Genomic DNA, 18,605 nt, shown 5'->3' with positions numbered 1-18,605 from the left:
CTTAAGGTCCTTAACTTTACACATAACAACTATAGCAATACACAGACTTCAAATATGTTTCTATATACCAAAATGAGGCTTTGCAAAGCTTGCAAATAGCAAAAAAATGCAGACTGGGTGGCCTGCACATTTGATTTACCTGAATCAGCAGCTGTGATCAGTAAAATGTACTGCTCCTTAGTCTCTCGATCCAGGGTTTGTACCAAGTGGAGCTCTCCACTGGCTGAGAGAGTAAAGGCACCATCTTCATTTCCACCAAGAAGAAGGTATGTAAGTTTGCCATTTAGACCTTGATCATCATCCCTTGCTATAACCTACAAAAGTGACATAAGCACATCATAACAAATAATAATAATAATGAAGAGTACATGCTTGTGTGTGTTTGTCATCAAGATTACCTTCTATTGCAAAGTATTTTATGAGGAACAGGAAATACTCCATGTGTGACAGAATGAATTAGAATGCCTGGAGGTTTATTACAAATTGGTTTTAACAGCAAACTGACTTAATTTAAAAGGAGTGATGAGTGTCTTAAAAAAGTGCTAGTTTAAAATACAAAATTAATAATTTACTCCTTTTCTCCATATCTGAATGTATTGTTAAGACCAGCCTTTGAGCCAGCTTTGGGCTCAGCAAAACCCACAAATGATTTTGCAGGAACCTGTCAAAATTGGAGGGAATATCGTGTCTGCTGCTGTCTGAGCACACTCTAACTGTGGTAGTGCCTCACCTTAAATAGAGAAGAAGGGAGGTTTGAAAGAAAGAAAGAAAGAAAGAAAGAAAGAAAGAAAGAAAGAAAGAACAGATTGAGGTGGTCTGTGGGGAATTGGAAGTGGAAACTGGGGGAATGAAATGACCCTCTAAAATCCTAATGTATGTATAAGATGGGGTGGGGGGAACTGTTATACAATTATGTAAAGAAAAACACTGCATGCCATGTTATACTCAAAAAGGTAATTATTCAACTGTACAAATCTCAATATATGTTTAATTTTTGATTAAACAAATAGTTTTGTAGTAAATATATTTTTAAATGTACTCACCTGAAGAATAACTTTTGGAAGTGTCCCTAAATTCTCAGGGACATTCACAGAATATGGAGAAAGCTCAAATGTAGGAATAAAATCATTAACGTCCATCAGAACAATACTGACTGTGGTGGTGTCTGTCCTGGGGCTACTTCCACGATCAGATGACTGAACAGTTAATGAGTAGGAGGGCTTTTTCTCTCGGTCCAAAGGCTTGGCTACTGTTATCACCCCAGTAACAGAGTCGATCCGAAACTCATTATTGGTGTTTCCGCTGATTATGGAATAGCGAACCTGCCCATTTGTACCTTCATCTCCATCTGTAGCAAACACCTGGATCAGATCTGTTCCTGTCAGAGTATTTTCACCCACCTCTACTTTATATAGCTTTTGTGCAAACAGGGGGTTGTTATCATTGATATCAAGGACTACTACAACTACATCTGTAGATGAAGAAAGGCATGGCTGACCTTTGTCTGTAGCTACCACAGTCAAGGTATAATTAGCAATTGCTTCTCTGTCAAGTTCCCCAATGAGCCTTACTTCACCATCAATAGTGCCAATACTGAATTTGTTTCCCAAAGGCCTCAGCAGAGTATATTCAATATAGCTGTTAGGACCACTGTCTGGGTCAGTTGCTTGAGCTCTAAACACAATGGTGTCTAGGGGTGTATTTTCTGGGATGTAGGTCAGCTTTGGAGAGATAAAGCTTGGAGGATTGTCATTCACATCCAGTAGAATAATTGACACTTGAGTTGTGCTTGTGTATCTGGAGGCTGGTAGAGTAGCCATGTCATGAACCTGAACAACAAGGCTATAGAAGGACTGACTTTCCCGATCCAAAGGCTGCTTGATGCTCAGGACTCCTTTCTTGTCAATATTAAATTGACTTAGGCTGTCTCCTGATGTGATACTGTAGGACAATTGTGAGTTAGAGCCTGTAAAACAAAAATAAGGACTGTAACTTAATCCCATTGATCTTGTCGTACATATGAAGTATACGAAGTAGGTTTTTGAATTTCTAGTAAATAACATCATTAGAGGTAGATAAAAATGGCAAAATGTTTACATTTTGAAACAATGAAATTAAATGGGAGAAAGGGTAATCCCTTTTTGTGTCATCTGCAATTAAACAGAGATGAGGTAAGGTTGCATATTATGTTTTATATGTCAGAATCAAGAACTGCACTCAAACATTATGGTTAGCTGACAGTCTTGATAAAATATTTATAAACTGTAAATCTTTATTTATGCATTTCTGTAAATGTGCATAAATGTTTCCACTGAATGACACAAAAAGCCATACGATACGAACACACTCTGATTAGGCCACTTTTTTATTTATTTATGTTTTAATGTTTTACTTCAAAAGGACACCAAGAGCAATGGAGCCCCAGATTACTCACGCGCCAATCAAAAAGTATATTATGGATTTAATCACTAGGGTTCAGTTCGGATTTATAAATGTTATATACCTCTACCTCGATATAACGCTGTCCTCGGAAGCCAAAAAATCTTACCGCATTATAGGTGAAACCACGTTATATTGAACTTGCTTTGATCCACGGGAGCGCGCAGCCCTGCCCCCTCGGAGCACTGCTTTACCACGCTTTATCCGAATTAGTGTTATATCAGGTCGCGTTATATCAAGGTAGCAGTGTATAGTGCCTTGAACATGTTAATGTTATGTAATAAGTATCTTGTAATTCAACAGGTATCAAACCTACTTCCACTGTAGTCAATGGAATTTTTCTATAGACTTTAATGATATCTGGATCAGGATCTGTTAAACCTACCCCTGGCGGGCCGGGCCAGTTTATTTATCTGCCGCGTCTGCAGGTTCGGCCGATCGCAGCTCCCAGTGGCCGTGGTTCGCTGTTCCGGGCCAATGGGAGCTGCTGGAAGCGGCGCGGGCCGAGGGACATACTGGCCGCTGCTTCTAGCGGCTCCCATTGGCCTGGAGCGGCGAATTACGGCCACTAGGAGCCACGATCGGCCGAACCTGCAGACATGGCAGGTAAACAAACCGGCCCAGCCCGCCAGGGGCTTTCCCTACACAAGCGGCATCCCAAGTTTGGGAAACACTGTCCTAGGTTATGCACAAGTGGAGCATTCCCAGTATTCCATCCAGTGTAGGGATTGTAATTGCAGTTTGCCCTTTTGAGGGGGGGCATGAAGGCTCTTTGCCTCCTTTCTTAACCCTGCACATTGCACAAAGACCAGCAATGATCATGCTCATCCTAAACATTTATATTATTCTTTAAAAAGGTGAGTTGAGATCTATTTTCTCCTTCTGGTCTCTGCATTAAACACTGAAATCATAAATACATAATTTTAAAATTCTATACTTAGCCTCTTTGGTCATAAAGGTTGCGTTTGAAACTTAATGGATTTTTAACTAACCCTCTCTAAACTTCTTTCTCCACAGTGTATAATCTCAAGTTGGACATTTAAGTGTCTCATTACTTTGTATTTCCTGCCAATTTTACTCAGTAGCTTCTCCCCTACCCCCTGAACTTCCCAGGAAATAAATGATTCTTATATACAAAGTATTAATTATTGCTATTTATTGTTCTCAAAGTAGTAAGACTCTAAATCATTCTCTTTTAAATAAGTAGAGCCGGACATGAAAAATGATACATTTAAATAACATTTGGAAAAGATTAATGTATTTATATGCCAGACATATATTAATTAATGTTTGTATATTGCTTTGAACAAGTGAAGCACTAACGATTATAATATTATACATTTGTTTAGCTTGGTTTTAACTTGCTTAACTTTACCCATGAAAATATTCTGAAACATCAAGGAAATGTATTCATAGCATGAAAAACTACAAATTCCATCAGCTAGCAATCCTACTCCTATTTAAACCAATAGAAGTTTGGCCACTGGCTTTCACTGGGGAAAAAATGAACCCTAAAGAAGAAGATCGAATTAGAAACACTTTCACTATATTTATTACTCTGTGTTTCTAATTCTTTCTGTGGTATATTTTATCACTTGTTCCATATACAACTTATTACTCATTCTTCTTTTTATCTATATACCCACATGCTATTTTATTTCTCTGACAATATTTGTTCATAATAGTACTGAACTTCCGGTATTTGACATTCTTCCAAATCATGACAGTTTTATTATACTTCCCAGTCTATTTCTATGTGATGCAATATGTTCATTCCTTGTATTGCTTTTTAAAACAAAACAAACAAATATCGCATCATTCTCTTGGGTCTGAATCTTGGAAACACATCATGCTACTCACATGCTCAGCTGAAATCCTGGCCCTACTGAGTAAATGGGAGCCTTACTATTCTCTTTAATGGATCCAGGATTTCACCCATAATCTCATTGGGGAAAGGCACTGTCCATTTAAAAAAAACAAAACAAAACACTATGCACTTAATTGGAGGTGGGGGCATCTTTCATCCGTATTGCTATTGTGAGCCATCTTTATCCAAGATGGGAAGACTCCTCCACACTGATCACTGTCAAGACTGCATAGTAGTTAGCTGCCTCATTGGATTTATCTTTTCTCTCTGACAAATGCTTGCCTTCAAAGCTCAGACAGGGAGATGTCAAGCTCTTTAAAGTCTTTAACTTGGTTAATTAATGTGAATGGAACAAGAAAGAACCAACCCTTTCCCCCTCATGTTGGCACATACAGGGACCTGAGCATGACCAGCAGATACCCTAACATCTTGCCTGGAGTTTTTTTTCTGTGGTAGTCTCTCTCTTTTCTAAATCTCTTAAAAGCTCAGTCAATAGGTTGTTTGGTTTGTGAGGAAGTTACTCAAGTTATACCTTTAAACATTTCTGTTAATTCCACATGAAACAAAAACAAAAAACAAAAAAACAGAAACAAAAATACAAGACCCAATGCATAAGTCTTTTTTTTGCACAGATTTAAAAACCATAGCAGACTCTCTTTGATATTACTATCCATCTGAATATTAAAGCAACTCAAACTGCTGCAAAAAACTATTGTTTCCCAAGAGGCGGGTCAAACAGGAAAATAACAATGGAAGTATTTTCTTACTGCAGGCTTTTGCAGACTTTACTAATGTTTATCTTGGACTGACAGAAAAAACAGTCTGATATAAAACAACATGCCCTTCATAGCCCTGCAGGCTATTTGTATCATTTAACAAAAATGATCAGACAACTTCCACAAAACAAGAGTTTATTAACATACATTCTGTGAGCTATTTATGGAGAAGTACAGTTGTAACTGCTACCCTGTTTTACACCAGTGCGCAGGAAATTACACAGATAGAGATTTGAGGATTGAAACATCAACATAACATTTGCTGAAGTTACAGAGATTGTTTTATAAAGTATACTATAAGGCAGGGGTAGGCAACCTTTCAGAAGTGGTGTGCCGAGTCTTCATTTATTCACTCTAATTTAAGGTTTTGCGTGCCGGTAATACATTTTAACGTTTTTAGAAGATCTCTTTCTATATTATATAACTAAACTATTGTATGTAAAGTAAACAAGATTTTCAAAATGTTTAAGAAGCGTCATTTAAAATTAAATTAAAATGCTGATCTTACACCACCAGCCTGCTCAGCTCGCTGCCAGCCTGGGGTTCTGTTCACCTAGGCCAGCAGAGGGCTGAGTAGGGCCTGCAGCCGGGACCCCAGACCTGGGGGTGGGTGTTTCAGGGGTCAGGGCAGAGGGCTGGGGTGTGTGGGGGGTGTAGGGCAAAAGGCTGGGTGTGTGTTGGGGTGGGGGGGTTCAGGGCAGAGGGCTGGGGGTATGGGGGTGCAGGGCAGAAGGCTGAGTGTGTGTAGGGGGGTTCAGGGCAGAGGGATGGGGCTGTGGGGGTGCAGGGCAGAAGGCTGGAGGTGTGTTGGGGTGTGGGGGGTTCAGGGCAGAGGGCTAGGGGTATGGGGGTGCAGGGCAAAAGGCTGAGTGTGGGGGGGGTTCAGGGCAGAGGGATGGAGCTGTGGGGGTGCAGGGCAGAAGGCTGGGTGTGTGTTGGTTTCAGGGCAGAGGGCTGGGGGTATGGGTGTGCAGGGCAGAAGGCTGGGTGTGTGTTGCGGTGTGGGGGGTTCAGGGCAGAGGGCTGGGGGCATGGGGGTGCAGGGCAGAAGGCTGGGTGGGTGTTGGGGTGGGGGCGGTTCAGGGCAGAGGGCTGGGGGGTATGGGGGGTGCAGGGCAGAAGGCTGAGCATGTGTGGGGGGCTCAGGGCAAAGGGCTGGGGTGCTCGGCTCGTGGGGGTGCTCCCAGCCCCCTGCCCTGAGCAGCTCATGGCAGGGGGCTGGGAGGCATATGACCTGTTCCACCCCCTTCCCCCAGGCTCCGTCCCTACCTCTCTCTGCCTCCTCTACGGAGCTCTGTGCACGCTGCCGCTCTTCCCCCTCCCCCTCGCTAGGGCCATCAGCTGATTGGCACAGGGACGGAGAGGAGGAGGGTCCGGAAAGCACCACACTGGGGGAAGAAGCGGGGGGAGGGGGGAAGCTTGGCTGCCGCGGAACCAAGCTTCTGCCTCCTGCCCCGGAAGGGGAGAGCTGTGGGTGGGTGAGGTAATATCTTTGGACCAACCATATAGCATGAAGGTTTACAAGGTGTCAACATGTAGAGAATTAAAAGATGATAATATATGTAATTTGAAGCTTGTCTCTCTCACCAACAGAAGTTGGTGAATCAACCACCTTGTTTCTCAATATAATATAGTGAACCCAGCATGCCCATGTAATGCAGTTTCTGCTCTATTAATTTTAAATCTAGCCTACTAAAACAGTAAATTTGCCATAAAATATAGGGGATACTGCACCTTATTCCCCACTGCCTCACACCTTGTGTTGTCATTTACACCTATGGAATTTGAGTGCAAAGTAGGTATAAAATGCTACTCTTATGATCTGGAAGCATTCCATGCCCATTGTGCACAGTGTAAATAAATGAATAAATTGCAAGGCAATGGATAAGAAGATCCACAATGTTTAATGACATTAAGGTGATCACCCAAATCAAGAGAAAATTCAATGCAAAGCATTATACCCCATTCCTAGTTGCTTTTTCATTTGCTTTTTTGTGCTTTTTGGAGTGTTTATTCTTCTTCTATAACCTCACTGATGCTATTTTGAATGATTTGTACATAACATGGATTATCCTTCACTTATAATATTTACATTTTTCAGGTAATTTTTTATAAAAGTCAACCTCATTAATGTCTGTTTGCATTTAATAAAATCAAATACCCTACACAGTAAAATTTTAAAGTGTGTGTATAATTATTCTTCATTAGTCATTACAAGGCATAAACTATATGACAACAGTCAGTTTGCTAAACAAATTATACACATTATCATCTTTTAATTCCCTACATGTTGACACCTCGTAAACCCTCATGTGAATAATCCAAGGATTAAAACCTTTTAAGTAAGCATTTCTCTGACATGTACTGACATCGTCTCTTCATCTTCCCTTATAGTATACAATAATTTTACCAGGGGCATTGTAATGACTACCGATGAGGTTCTCACATATTTCCTTGTAGTGTTTTAAAATAATATTAAGAAAAACAAATCCAAACAAAATATTACATTAAAACAGTTGTATTACAGATCTGATTTAAACTCACAATATTAAGAAAATTATCAAGTATTCTGTTCTCATTGTGCCTACGTAGTTCAATATGCTCAATATGTAAAACATTCTAATAATATGTATGCCCAACAGGGATGTCAGAGAGGTCAGTACTTGACTTCACTAAGTATAGACATGTATTATATGTCTTTTTTTTTTTTTAGATGTCAAATAAAAACATGGAAAGAACCTTACATTCTAAAATGTAGTGTGAGCCATCAAAAAGTCACCATTTACACACAGTGGTAACTAAAAAAACCTGAGTACTTCAGATACAACTGTATGGTTATTGTGGATAAATAATGTCTATAAGGATGACCATTATTTGCCCGTTCATGAGCAAATGCCTTAATATCTTGCTAACATGCAACATGCATCTGCCATCAGAATTTTTAGAATACAAAGGAACACATACCATCATCTGCATCAGTAACATTAAAGTTGAGAATAGTAGATCCTGGAGGCAGATTTTCCATCAAGGACGTGCTGTATGAGGGCATGCTGAATAGTGGCGGATTATCATTTACATCTAGTATGTTGAAGTAAACTCTGATGGTAGTGAACTGACCACCACCATCTCCTGCATGGACAGTAAGAATGTAATATTGCTGCACTTCATAGTCCAATATGCGAGTCAGGTTAAAGACTCCAGTGACTGGGTTCAAGAAGAACATACCATCTTCATCATCTTCACTCACAGTGTATGTGATTTCTCCATTTACACCAGAGTCATCATCAGTAGCTAAAATGGCTGCTACCAAAGAACCTACACAAAACAACGGAAGAACTCAGTGAGAGAACAAGAACGAGGAATTTCAAAAAGACTAGAAATACAACTGAATACTCCTATAGAACTGGTAAACAGGCCATTCCTGTGCAATAGCAGGTCTCTTCCTTAAGAAATAAGAACCTCAAAATTGTATGTTTTTGTTAACATTGGGAATTAATTACACATATAGGCCCCCAATTTACCAAAGCACTTAAGCACCAAGGTCCATTCCTATTCAGCAAAGCACTAAAGCATTTGCTTAACTTTAAGCATGCAATTAGTCCCACTGAGGCACTGAAATATACCCAAATTATCTAGATATCCTTTTTTTCCCCTTAGGAATACATTTAAAAGGGATGAAACCCGTTGGGTGCCACAGAAATTAAGAGTGCACTCTATAATTACTCTAAAATTTTAATAGATTTTAATAGAAAATATCCTTTCTATTTTTTAAACCATCCTAAAAAAAAGGAGAAAATTTTGTATTAAATTCCATAAGATGGTTTACAAAACCTATAGAAAAAAATATTTCATTAAACTCTACGAGACTTTTCCGTAAGAGTGCGCTCAAAATTATCAATAATTTCACAGACTTTCGCTCCACAGGACCATTTTTGACTTTCTCTTATATTTAATTTTATTGTGTACAAGTTTTTTTAGGCTGCTGAGTGGCTATTCCAGTATGGTTTTGATTTTAAATTATTCTTAGGACATACAGAACCGTGGACAGGCATCTCTATTTCGTATTTAAATTGAAAAAAGTAAATACACTGCATAAATTGAGACAAAATACTGTCTTTCAATAGTATTTAACTTGCAGTGTTCATTTCTTTCTTTTATTTTAAATTACCATGAGCAATAACATACTTGGTCAGGAAACTAAAACCCTCATTCTTTACAGAGGATCCATTCTTGTAGTCCTTAGTCAAGTATAATTCCCACTTCCTTTAAGTTTGGCCCATTGCTTTATTTTTGCACTTCTTGCTATACTTGCTATGCTATCCTTGCTGAAGTTTAGAACTTGGGTGTCAGCATTTAAGCATTTTTAATACTAACTATAATTAAGGTCACTCCATTTCCAAAAAGGAAAATCGTTTTGTTGCTTTTTCATGGAACCAGATAAATTACATGCTTTACAACACACTTAGTGATATTTTAGCAATGCAACCATGAAAACTGCTCAATATCAGAATGAAAATTAGTGCTACAATTTTATCTGCTTAATCAAGCTAAACATTCTGGTTTCTGTTATAGATACGTGATTTCCTAATGTTTCAATATTGCTGATTGCGGCTAAAAGGCTGTCCTAATGCTGGATACGATTACCAAATGTATAGTCATCATATCAGCTGCAACTGTAACTTGCAAATAAATAAGGAGCCGATCATTGTTGGCCTTTGTGCAATATGCAGGGTTAAGAAAGGAAGCAAAGAGCCTTCATGCACTCCAGCAAAAGGGCAAACTGCAATTACAATCCCTACACTGGATGGAATACTGGGAATGCTCCACTTGTGCATAACCTAGGACAGTGTTTCCCAAACTTGGGATGACGCTTGTGTAGGGAAAGCCCCTGGCGGGCTGGGCCGGGTTGTTTACCTGCCGCGTCCGCAGGTTCGGCCGATCGCGGCTCCCAGTGGCCACGGTTCGCCGCTCCAGGCCAATGGGGGCTGCAGGAAGCGGCACAGACCGAGGGACGTACTGGCCGCCGCTTCCAGCAGCTCTCATTGGCCTGAAGCAACAAACCGCGGCCAGTGGGAGCCGCGATCGGCCAAACCTGCGGACGCGGCAGGTAAACGAACCGGCCCGGCCCGCCAGGGGCTTTCCCTGCACAAGCGGCGTCCCAAGATTGGGAAACACTGACCTAGGACATAAGACACACCAAGTGGGAAACACTGACCTGACCCCTGCATACTGGCCTGTCAACTGGAGCAAGATCATTGGAAAGTGGAATGGGACAAGCTGCACCAACCTCCGTAGCACCCGTGTGCACCTGTGATAGGAAGGGGATGAAGGCACAATTCTGTACCAAACACTGCTGGACCAGTATATATCTAGCACATTTTGGCCTTAAGTAAATATATTGTTCTCAAATTATTACAACTTTTTATTAAGTTTTTGATGCTTGAATTCTATATTTTTGAACATTGTTTTAGTGATTTAAGAGAATATTCTCATCTCAAGCTGTCAGGATTATACAGTATGTACACCCGTAAACTAATTCCCATTAAAACATACTGAGCCTAAAAACACCGCATTTATTACCCTAGGCAGCCTCAGTAACTATCTTTCTGTGCTTAGTACATGAATTCCCGTGGTACTGCAATCACTGCTAGAGGCTTTTTTTTTTTCAATTCACTGCACTGAGCATTGTAGTGGTCTCCGAACAGTGTGTGTTCTTACCCACCATATGTAGTGTATTATCTACAGCATACACAGCAGCATGAGTGAAGGAAAGAATTCCAAACTTAACTCAGAATTTCCTCTCTTGGTCAGACTGAGTCTGACCCTTTAATATTATAAGGATTTTCTTTCCCTTTTGTATTTACTTCTTTTTAATGGTAGCATTAAAAAGAAAAGATCTACAAAACCCTCTCATTGATGCTCTAGTAATTCCACAGGTCCTTTGGCAGGATGCATCTACTGTTAATAATATACACATTGAGAGACTACATTACCTGATTTGTTGAAGCATAAAAATACTATGAATTCTCACAGTATATTTCCATTCCCATTCTATACGACACGATGAAAAACAACATTCATTCTGTGCTGAGGATGTGCATACCAAGTTTCAGCCCGGAGGTGAATAAGATGGAGTTATGAATAGAGCTGTGCAAAATGTTCACTCCAAATCTCAATTCACTTGAAACTGAGGCAAGTTAGGGGTCTTAGTCTAGCTTATAAATATCAGTTCAAGTCTATGAAGGTCTCATATTTAGTCAGCCTACATTCTTCTGGTCCAGCTGGCTCCCCAAATTTAGTACACCTACTCCCGCTTCCTGCTGGAACCTGATATCCACTGCCTTGGGTCTTCTGGGAACACTGGGTGGCTGCCACTCCCCAACATTTTTCTGTCCATTCTCATTTAGTAGTAGAACCCAGAGGCCCCAATCAGGACTGGAGTGCTCCTTGCGCTGGGCACTATACAAAAACACATAAAGATACGAGCCCTGCCCTACACCTAAAAATTGCAGTCTTCCTTTTCTGGGAGGCCTACCATTTCTTCAATAGCTAACTCTGGCAACAGGAATGTCCCTTCTCCTGCTGCCTATGAGGAAAATTAGGCCCCTTCCTGACCACCCCTAAAGACAGTCAATTTAAGGGAATGGGATTTGGCTCCATTTGGCCTTCTCCCCACCGTTAAAAAGATGGAGGAACCACAAAAATGAGGAGGGCGCCACCTGCACCAAACACAGCAAGGTTGTCCTACCTTGCCTGAAGAAGAGAAAGGGTAAGTAAAGGCTGCATCCCACCTGAAGGCCCGTGCCTATGGTGTGAATGAGTGGGATAAGGGTGAATGGATAGAGTAGGGAGGTGGTTTCTTGGAAGCACATATTCTATAGAATTTGAACCTGCAAGGGATTATTTAATTATAATTTTGCATCCCTTAAAAATGATGCAACAGAAATATTTGCAAATGTTTACCACACTGGCACTATTATAAGAAAAACAGAAATAAATTTTAGCATTTAACCTCTGAGTCATGTTTCTATGTGAATGTCTATGCTCTAAATAATATGGATAAATAGTGATGGCACACTTGAAAAAAATGGAATGATAATCTGCCACATGTTAGCAATAAAATTAGTGTGTCAATAGTGACAATATTAGTGATCACGGCTGTATAGGTCAACGGAAAATAAAGGGTGCGTACCATCAATTTTAGAAAATAACAAGGTTTATTCCTTATTTACCTGGGGTAGTATCCTCTGGTACATCAAACGAATACACAGGTTTAGAGAATTTTGGTATGTGATCATTAACATCACTAATAGTAATGTTTATTCTCATGTCTGAGGACTGTAGACCGTCATCAGCACGAACCAGCAGGGAATACTTGGAGCGACGTTCCCTATCCAAACGTTTGGTGGCTATTAGATCTCCTGACTGTGGGTCAATGTGGAAGCTGTCTTCAGCACCACTGATGATAGTGTAAGTGACAAGAGCATTAGCTCCCTAAATAAAAACAAAAGTAGTCAGATCAAGTTATTTGTCAGGCAACTCTTTAAGACCAAGTCATTCCAACAACTGCTGTCTGCAAACATTGTTCGGAACAATTTCCTTAACAAAATAGCACCCCCCCACACACACACACACACCTAATATTTATTTGGACTGGACAGATAGAGATAAGATTATCAGATATTTTTTAACTCCTGTTCAAAAAAAGGATCAAATCTAGTCAGTAAAATAAAGTGCAGGGAAACACTGGTCTTCTACAGGCTTCGAAATCTGATTTAAGATCAAATCAGTTTCACCATAATCTATTTACTATATCATTTTCTCTCTTAACAGTGATTAATGTTTCTTTTTATTGTTTTATGTTTGTGAGGCTGAATTAAGTGATCAATCTAAAACAGGGCTCAATTCGGCCCTTTCTATTCCATGCCTTGGTGGACAGAGAGTAATGGAGAAGTAGCAGCCAACTGGCAAACATCCTTCTCTAAAATGTAATGATAAACTTGCTGTTTAAAATTACAGGTCACTTAGGCTACATCTACTCTGTGAGCTACGGTTGTGATTCCCCTGCTCGTGTACACATATTACACTAGCACTCACTGAGTGTAGCCACTGTAGCCTGGGTAGTGGCAGCAGAGGTATGCTGACCTGTGCTGAGTACAAATTCACAAGAAACTAGTGGGCTTGTACTTGGCAAAGTTCAGCTATGCCGTCATTGCAACTACCAATGCTACCACAGCTACACTGCTATTTATACTCACATTAGCTTGGTGAGTGCTAATGTGAGTACGTGTTCATAAGCAAGGGAATCACAACCCTAGCATGTAGAGTAGATGTAGCCTTAAATGCCATGTTCATATCTGGTGTCATGAGAGAGATAAAGATACTTATGTGAACATTTGGACAGTATGTCTCTTACCAAACTTTTTATCCAGAGTGTTTGATCAAAAACCAGGAATCAGTTAATTGATAAAATAAATTAAAACGTATACATCTGCCCAGTCTCAAACAGCTGTGCATAGCACTTCAGTCCACATACTCTCTGTATATTCAGGTGTACCTGGTGCATGTAATGCATTTTCCTGTAATTGTATAGTTTAACAAAAACATTCAGTGAAAACTTTGCATTTCTTAGGTGACCACACTCTTTATTATTTGTTCCATTTAACCAGTTATTCTCATTTTCTCATAATGGAGTACAACTATGAAACTGACTGCATTTGATATGGTCTGGCAAAATCAGTAACTTTTCATAAATTAGGTGAAAGGCAAAGAAAATCAGAATACTTAAAACCCATTAAAACAAATAATCTGATATATAGAAATTTCCTGTCTACACACTGACTAAAAAAATTAGCAAAATGCAAAAAGTTTGTAATTGTTAAAGCCATGGCTACTACCTGGTGCCTATGAAATGACATCACAGTTATGTTGATCTGAATGAATGCCTTAATATAATGAGCGAAAGTATGAAAACTACTGGCCAAAAGTCATTATATAAAACATACAAAGGATTTTCTTTTATTCTTCCCTGCAAGTAATTGCGCATGCAGCCAGTAGGTAGATGTCTATAGGCACAAACAAAATATTGAGCTGTAGTTACCTGCTGACATAAATTACAGGTGCAAAAAGTAGGCCAGGTTTTAAAAGTCAGACCCTCAATATCCAAAAATATATTGTGGCAAGAATATTACATGTAAGAAAAGATCATACAATTCACTTCAGAATGGAAAGGAAGATAGTTAAAATCTTCCATTGTTAGAAACACACAAGTAAAGATGTGTATGCATTTTTAAAATACACATTGTTACAAACATCAAAAATGCATCTTGCACTCTTCAGAAACATTTTAAATAACTGGCATTAGACTGTGAAAATTAAGTATCATCATTCATCCTCATTAGGGAACTGAGTGCCCCTAGAAGCCAAAGGAAAGACTCTCATTGAAATGAGGGGTTTGGAACCAGCTCTAGTAGCATATTAGTATGCTTTAAAAAAAAAAAAGAAAAAAAAATAAGGATGGTTATTGATGTTTTCTAAAAACACGTGCCTCTAACCATCCAGTTACAAACAGTGTTAAAATTAGGCTCCACACTTACAAACAGACATGTCACTATTATGAAGTCATGATTTTTTTATTCACATTTTATCTGCCAGCTACAACTTACATTGTGGATAACTGACTTACACATCCTTTCTATTAGATTCAGGGACACAAAGTCCTGCTTTTTGCTCCTACAAAAGAGATGCTACTAGGAAGAGAAACCAACAAATTGGAAGAAGAAAGAAAGAAAGGAGACATTCACACATCCTTACTCATATTGGATGTGTTCTATTAGTTTGGTTATAGAAGGGACTAGATAAACTATCATTAAAACAGTCATAGAAGCCGGCACTAAGCTAACACTAAAAGAGTTATAGGATTATCCTTACTACTGTTGAGTTAACTCATTTATTTAAATGAAAGGTATTTGTTTTTTAATTATTTGATTTTATAGTTTATTGGTAATACAACTTGCCTGGTACACACCTATTGACATTGTAACCGTTTGTACAGTCAATAGAAAGTCAATTAAAATGAATAAAACATTACAATTAACATTTAAATGACTTCCCACCCAAAAGAAATGAATAAATTAATGAAATTACACATACACACAGACTTCCAACAATATTGTAATATCATTACTAGGTCAGCCGTTCAGCTGGAATGCTTCCATTATATTCTTAATGGCTGCTCAGTTGTAATGTCTTGATAGCACTGAATCCGTATGGTTGACCATCGGATGCTAGGAAAAGTACTTACGCACAGTAGGGTTTTTCAAAGTTCTTTTTTTTCTCTTTTATTTTTATAAAATTAAAGCCCATGGTAACACATCATAGTGACAGTAGCTAGATCTTGTCATAGAGTAGGCAAACATTGTGAAAGCTTCCCCAGCTTAAAAATATAGCCATCTTTGCCTGAGACAGTGGTTAGTCTGTAAATTTTGGATCTGGCTTTGGATTTGGGACATCTCCATAGTTCAAAGCTGTTTGGATCTGAAATTATGGTTTCAAACACTTCCCCACCAAAGAGCCTTGACCATGGGCTAAAGTGAGCACTTTTAGGACTGACATGATAGTCCAGTTTCTCTGTCAAGTCAACATGTAACATCTTTGTTGAGAATGACAAAAAGGATGCTAATGAGTACCAAACTATGGGTTGTGATTTTTTTTATCTGTACAACTGCTCATTAAAAGGTGGATTGAAAGCATCCACTCATTTCACACAGGCCAGTGAATGCCCCCAGGTGACAGTGACTTTGGCTAACAATCTTTCCATGGGAGTAACTCACAACTATGATACTTTCTGAATATACTGTGGGGGAGGAGAAGGGCAAGACTGTAGTAGAAAAGTGCTGTTGCACTTCTTTCTCAGGTGAAATTCTCATTACAGTAGTTCAGGATCAGGTCAAAATATGTTCACGAAATGGTATTATTTAATATTCTTGTTCAAATAAGAAACATTCTCTTACCTCATCAGCATCCATGGCTGTCAGCTGCATTATTTTAGATCCATCTCCTATATTCTCTTCTACAGTTAGATCAAGCATGTCTGTTGGGAATACTGGTGGGTTGTCATTGATATCCTGAAGTGTTATTTCCACCTAAAATGCAAGAAAAAAGAAGAGTTTCATGAGTACTGTATCCGTCAGACATTGAGTAAACATGAATGTTGCAAATCACCTAACTTTGAAAAAAATCAGGTCAACTATGCCTAATCAGATGAATAAGAACATTCCCAAATAACAACAACAACAACAGAAAAAGCTCCTAAGGCTATTAAAATTCCATGTTATTATGAAATCCTCATAGAAAACCCTCTAACATAAATAAAGTTCATTTGACTTGTTGATAGCAATTGATTTTAAATGGTCTTAGTCTAGTTTATATTGGACTAGGTCCACTGATCAACTGTCATTGTAATCCTCAATGTTGGCCTCTGGAGGACAGCTGCCAAGACCTGGGGAAGAAGATCATTCAACCGTTAAATGCTGCCTGACATAAAGATGAGGTGGTGTAAAATTCCCCCTGAAATGTTTACATATTGGCAACTCTCAGTTCTATGGGAGGAAAAATTCCCTTGCATTTTATATAAAAAAAGCATTCTGTTCTGCCCATCTCTCCCCCCAAGATTCTCTTATAATTGCAAACACAAATTCCTCACTCCCTGCCTAATCACATCTAAACAAATATTCTTTTAATACGTTGTGTTTATATACTTCACAAATATTAATGCTAGTGTCTGAAAGACGGGCCAAGGTTATTTACTCATTGTTCTATGTAAGTACGATTGTTTAGTTCTCACAGGATTGCTGATGCTGAAATTCAAAACTTTAGGGCTTGCTTTTTCACTGTTCACTGGGTACTGCTTGCTAAGGTTCCAATAAAGGAAGAGAGGACAACAGCTGTTTTATATCTATAGTGAAAGTAAATGCTTCCCACAGGGCTCAAAACATTAAGTGGTCACCAGAATCTGAAGACCACCAAAGAGAAAACTGAGTAGCTGGGGCAGGACTGTCTTTGTTGTTTGTTTTACAAACAGGGAAAGGTAGATAGGTGAGCTAGACAGAAAGAGAAACAAAGAAATGGATAACTTAAAAGAAAAAGCAGATATGCAGATTGACAGATAGAATAGTAATTGTACTTTAGTACCTCCCTTTCTCATTGCCCACAAGGGATTTCCCCACACTTGATTGAGAACATATGTCTTAACCAGGTCTGGGTATAATCAGTGCAGACATCTGAGCTCCACTGCCTGTAGTTTCTACGAGCTCTAGTAAACTACTAGATTTTCTTCTTATACTCTGCTATCACCTAACACTAAGGCAATCAATGGCAGAATCAGTGTTATTTGATCAGGAGAATGAGCACCTCAATGGTAGGAGTTTCGTTTCTGTGAGGAATAAATAGTTTGTGCCAATATACCCAGGGGCACCAGAATGGGGGGTAGGAGGCTTACTGGCTGTAAGGGCAAGTGACGGGGAGGAGAGGCAGTGGGGAGTGAGCGTGGAGTGGAGTCTTGGAGGAAGGGAAAGTGCAGGGGCAGGGACTCAGGGGAAGGGGTCATGCAGGGGTGGGCCTGAGGGGAAGGGGCGGGACAGGGGCAGAGCCATGGTTCAGGCACCAGTGGTCTCCCCACTTCTGGGAGCTTCCGCTGCTCCTTAATCTATTCCATGCTCTGACTCTATCTGTGGCCTTGAGGTCACTTAATCTGAACAAGAGTCTTCCCATCTCAGTTCATCTGTATTTATCTGATCTTGTTTCTTATTGTGTCTCTCCCCAACCTTACCTCTATGTCAGTTTCAACTGCCTACTTGTCCATTCCTCCCATAAATACCTTCATGTTTTCATACATGTCACTGGCAAATTTCAGTTTTCAATACAGTAACCATAGGTTTTTGAAAAAACTCAGAAAACTATCTAAGGACCTCATTCTACAGGGTGCTGAGAGCAATCAGTTCCCATTAGCTTCAATGAAGTAAGGATACTGGGCCCTGTATAAGCAAACCACTTTTGTTTTTAAACACTTGTTTATGTATGCTTTAGAATTTTTAAAATCTTGTTTGCAAACTTGTTTATAATAATTCTTAGAAAGTCTGAAGTTTAAAAATAATTTTATTCACCAGTATTTGTTTGCTTTCAGATCTGTGCACACAGTGGTTTGTTACTGTAGGGTTGTTCATGAGTGTTGGTCTGCTGGCATTTTTGTATGTAATTATAGAAGACAACTGAGTCATTTGTATTACTAATAATAAACATTGCATGAGCATTATAGGAAAGCACTTGTTAAAAGTGTAAGTCAAATGTTGGACCTGTCAGCTTTGAGTGCCTTTTATAGAAGGCCATAATTAATTAATTTCGATTATATTTAATTTATTTGTATATTTATTACCAGCGGTGCATAGATATCTCCCAGGATGAGACCTCATATGCCAAACTCCACCAGGAAGCTTTTGTTGACAGATTCAAACTTCTGAAAATAA

General features: G+C 39.3%; 1 protein-coding gene across 1 annotated transcript in view; it reads right to left on the bottom strand.

Moving 5' to 3' along the window:
• Positions 1 to 18,605, bottom strand: part of FAT4 (FAT atypical cadherin 4) — a 239,440-nt gene that overhangs the window by 92,544 nt on the left and 128,291 nt on the right. Inside the window, exons 2-6 of the mRNA XM_034772506.1 lie at positions 16,095 to 16,226; positions 12,315 to 12,576; positions 8,047 to 8,397; positions 1,044 to 1,966; positions 140 to 314 (exon numbers count right to left, since the gene is read on the bottom strand). Of these exons, the coding sequence (XP_034628397.1) occupies positions 140 to 314; positions 1,044 to 1,966; positions 8,047 to 8,397; positions 12,315 to 12,576; positions 16,095 to 16,226 (1,843 nt within the window). The remainder of the gene's footprint in view (positions 1 to 139; positions 315 to 1,043; positions 1,967 to 8,046; positions 8,398 to 12,314; positions 12,577 to 16,094; positions 16,227 to 18,605) is intronic.

Source organism: Trachemys scripta, chromosome 5 (genome assembly GCF_013100865.1).
Source record: "Trachemys scripta elegans isolate TJP31775 chromosome 5, CAS_Tse_1.0, whole genome shotgun sequence".
NCBI lineage: Eukaryota > Metazoa > Chordata > Testudines > Emydidae > Trachemys > Trachemys scripta.
Note: the sequence above shows the minus strand (reverse complement) of the source record. Positions and strands in the feature narration are given on the sequence as shown.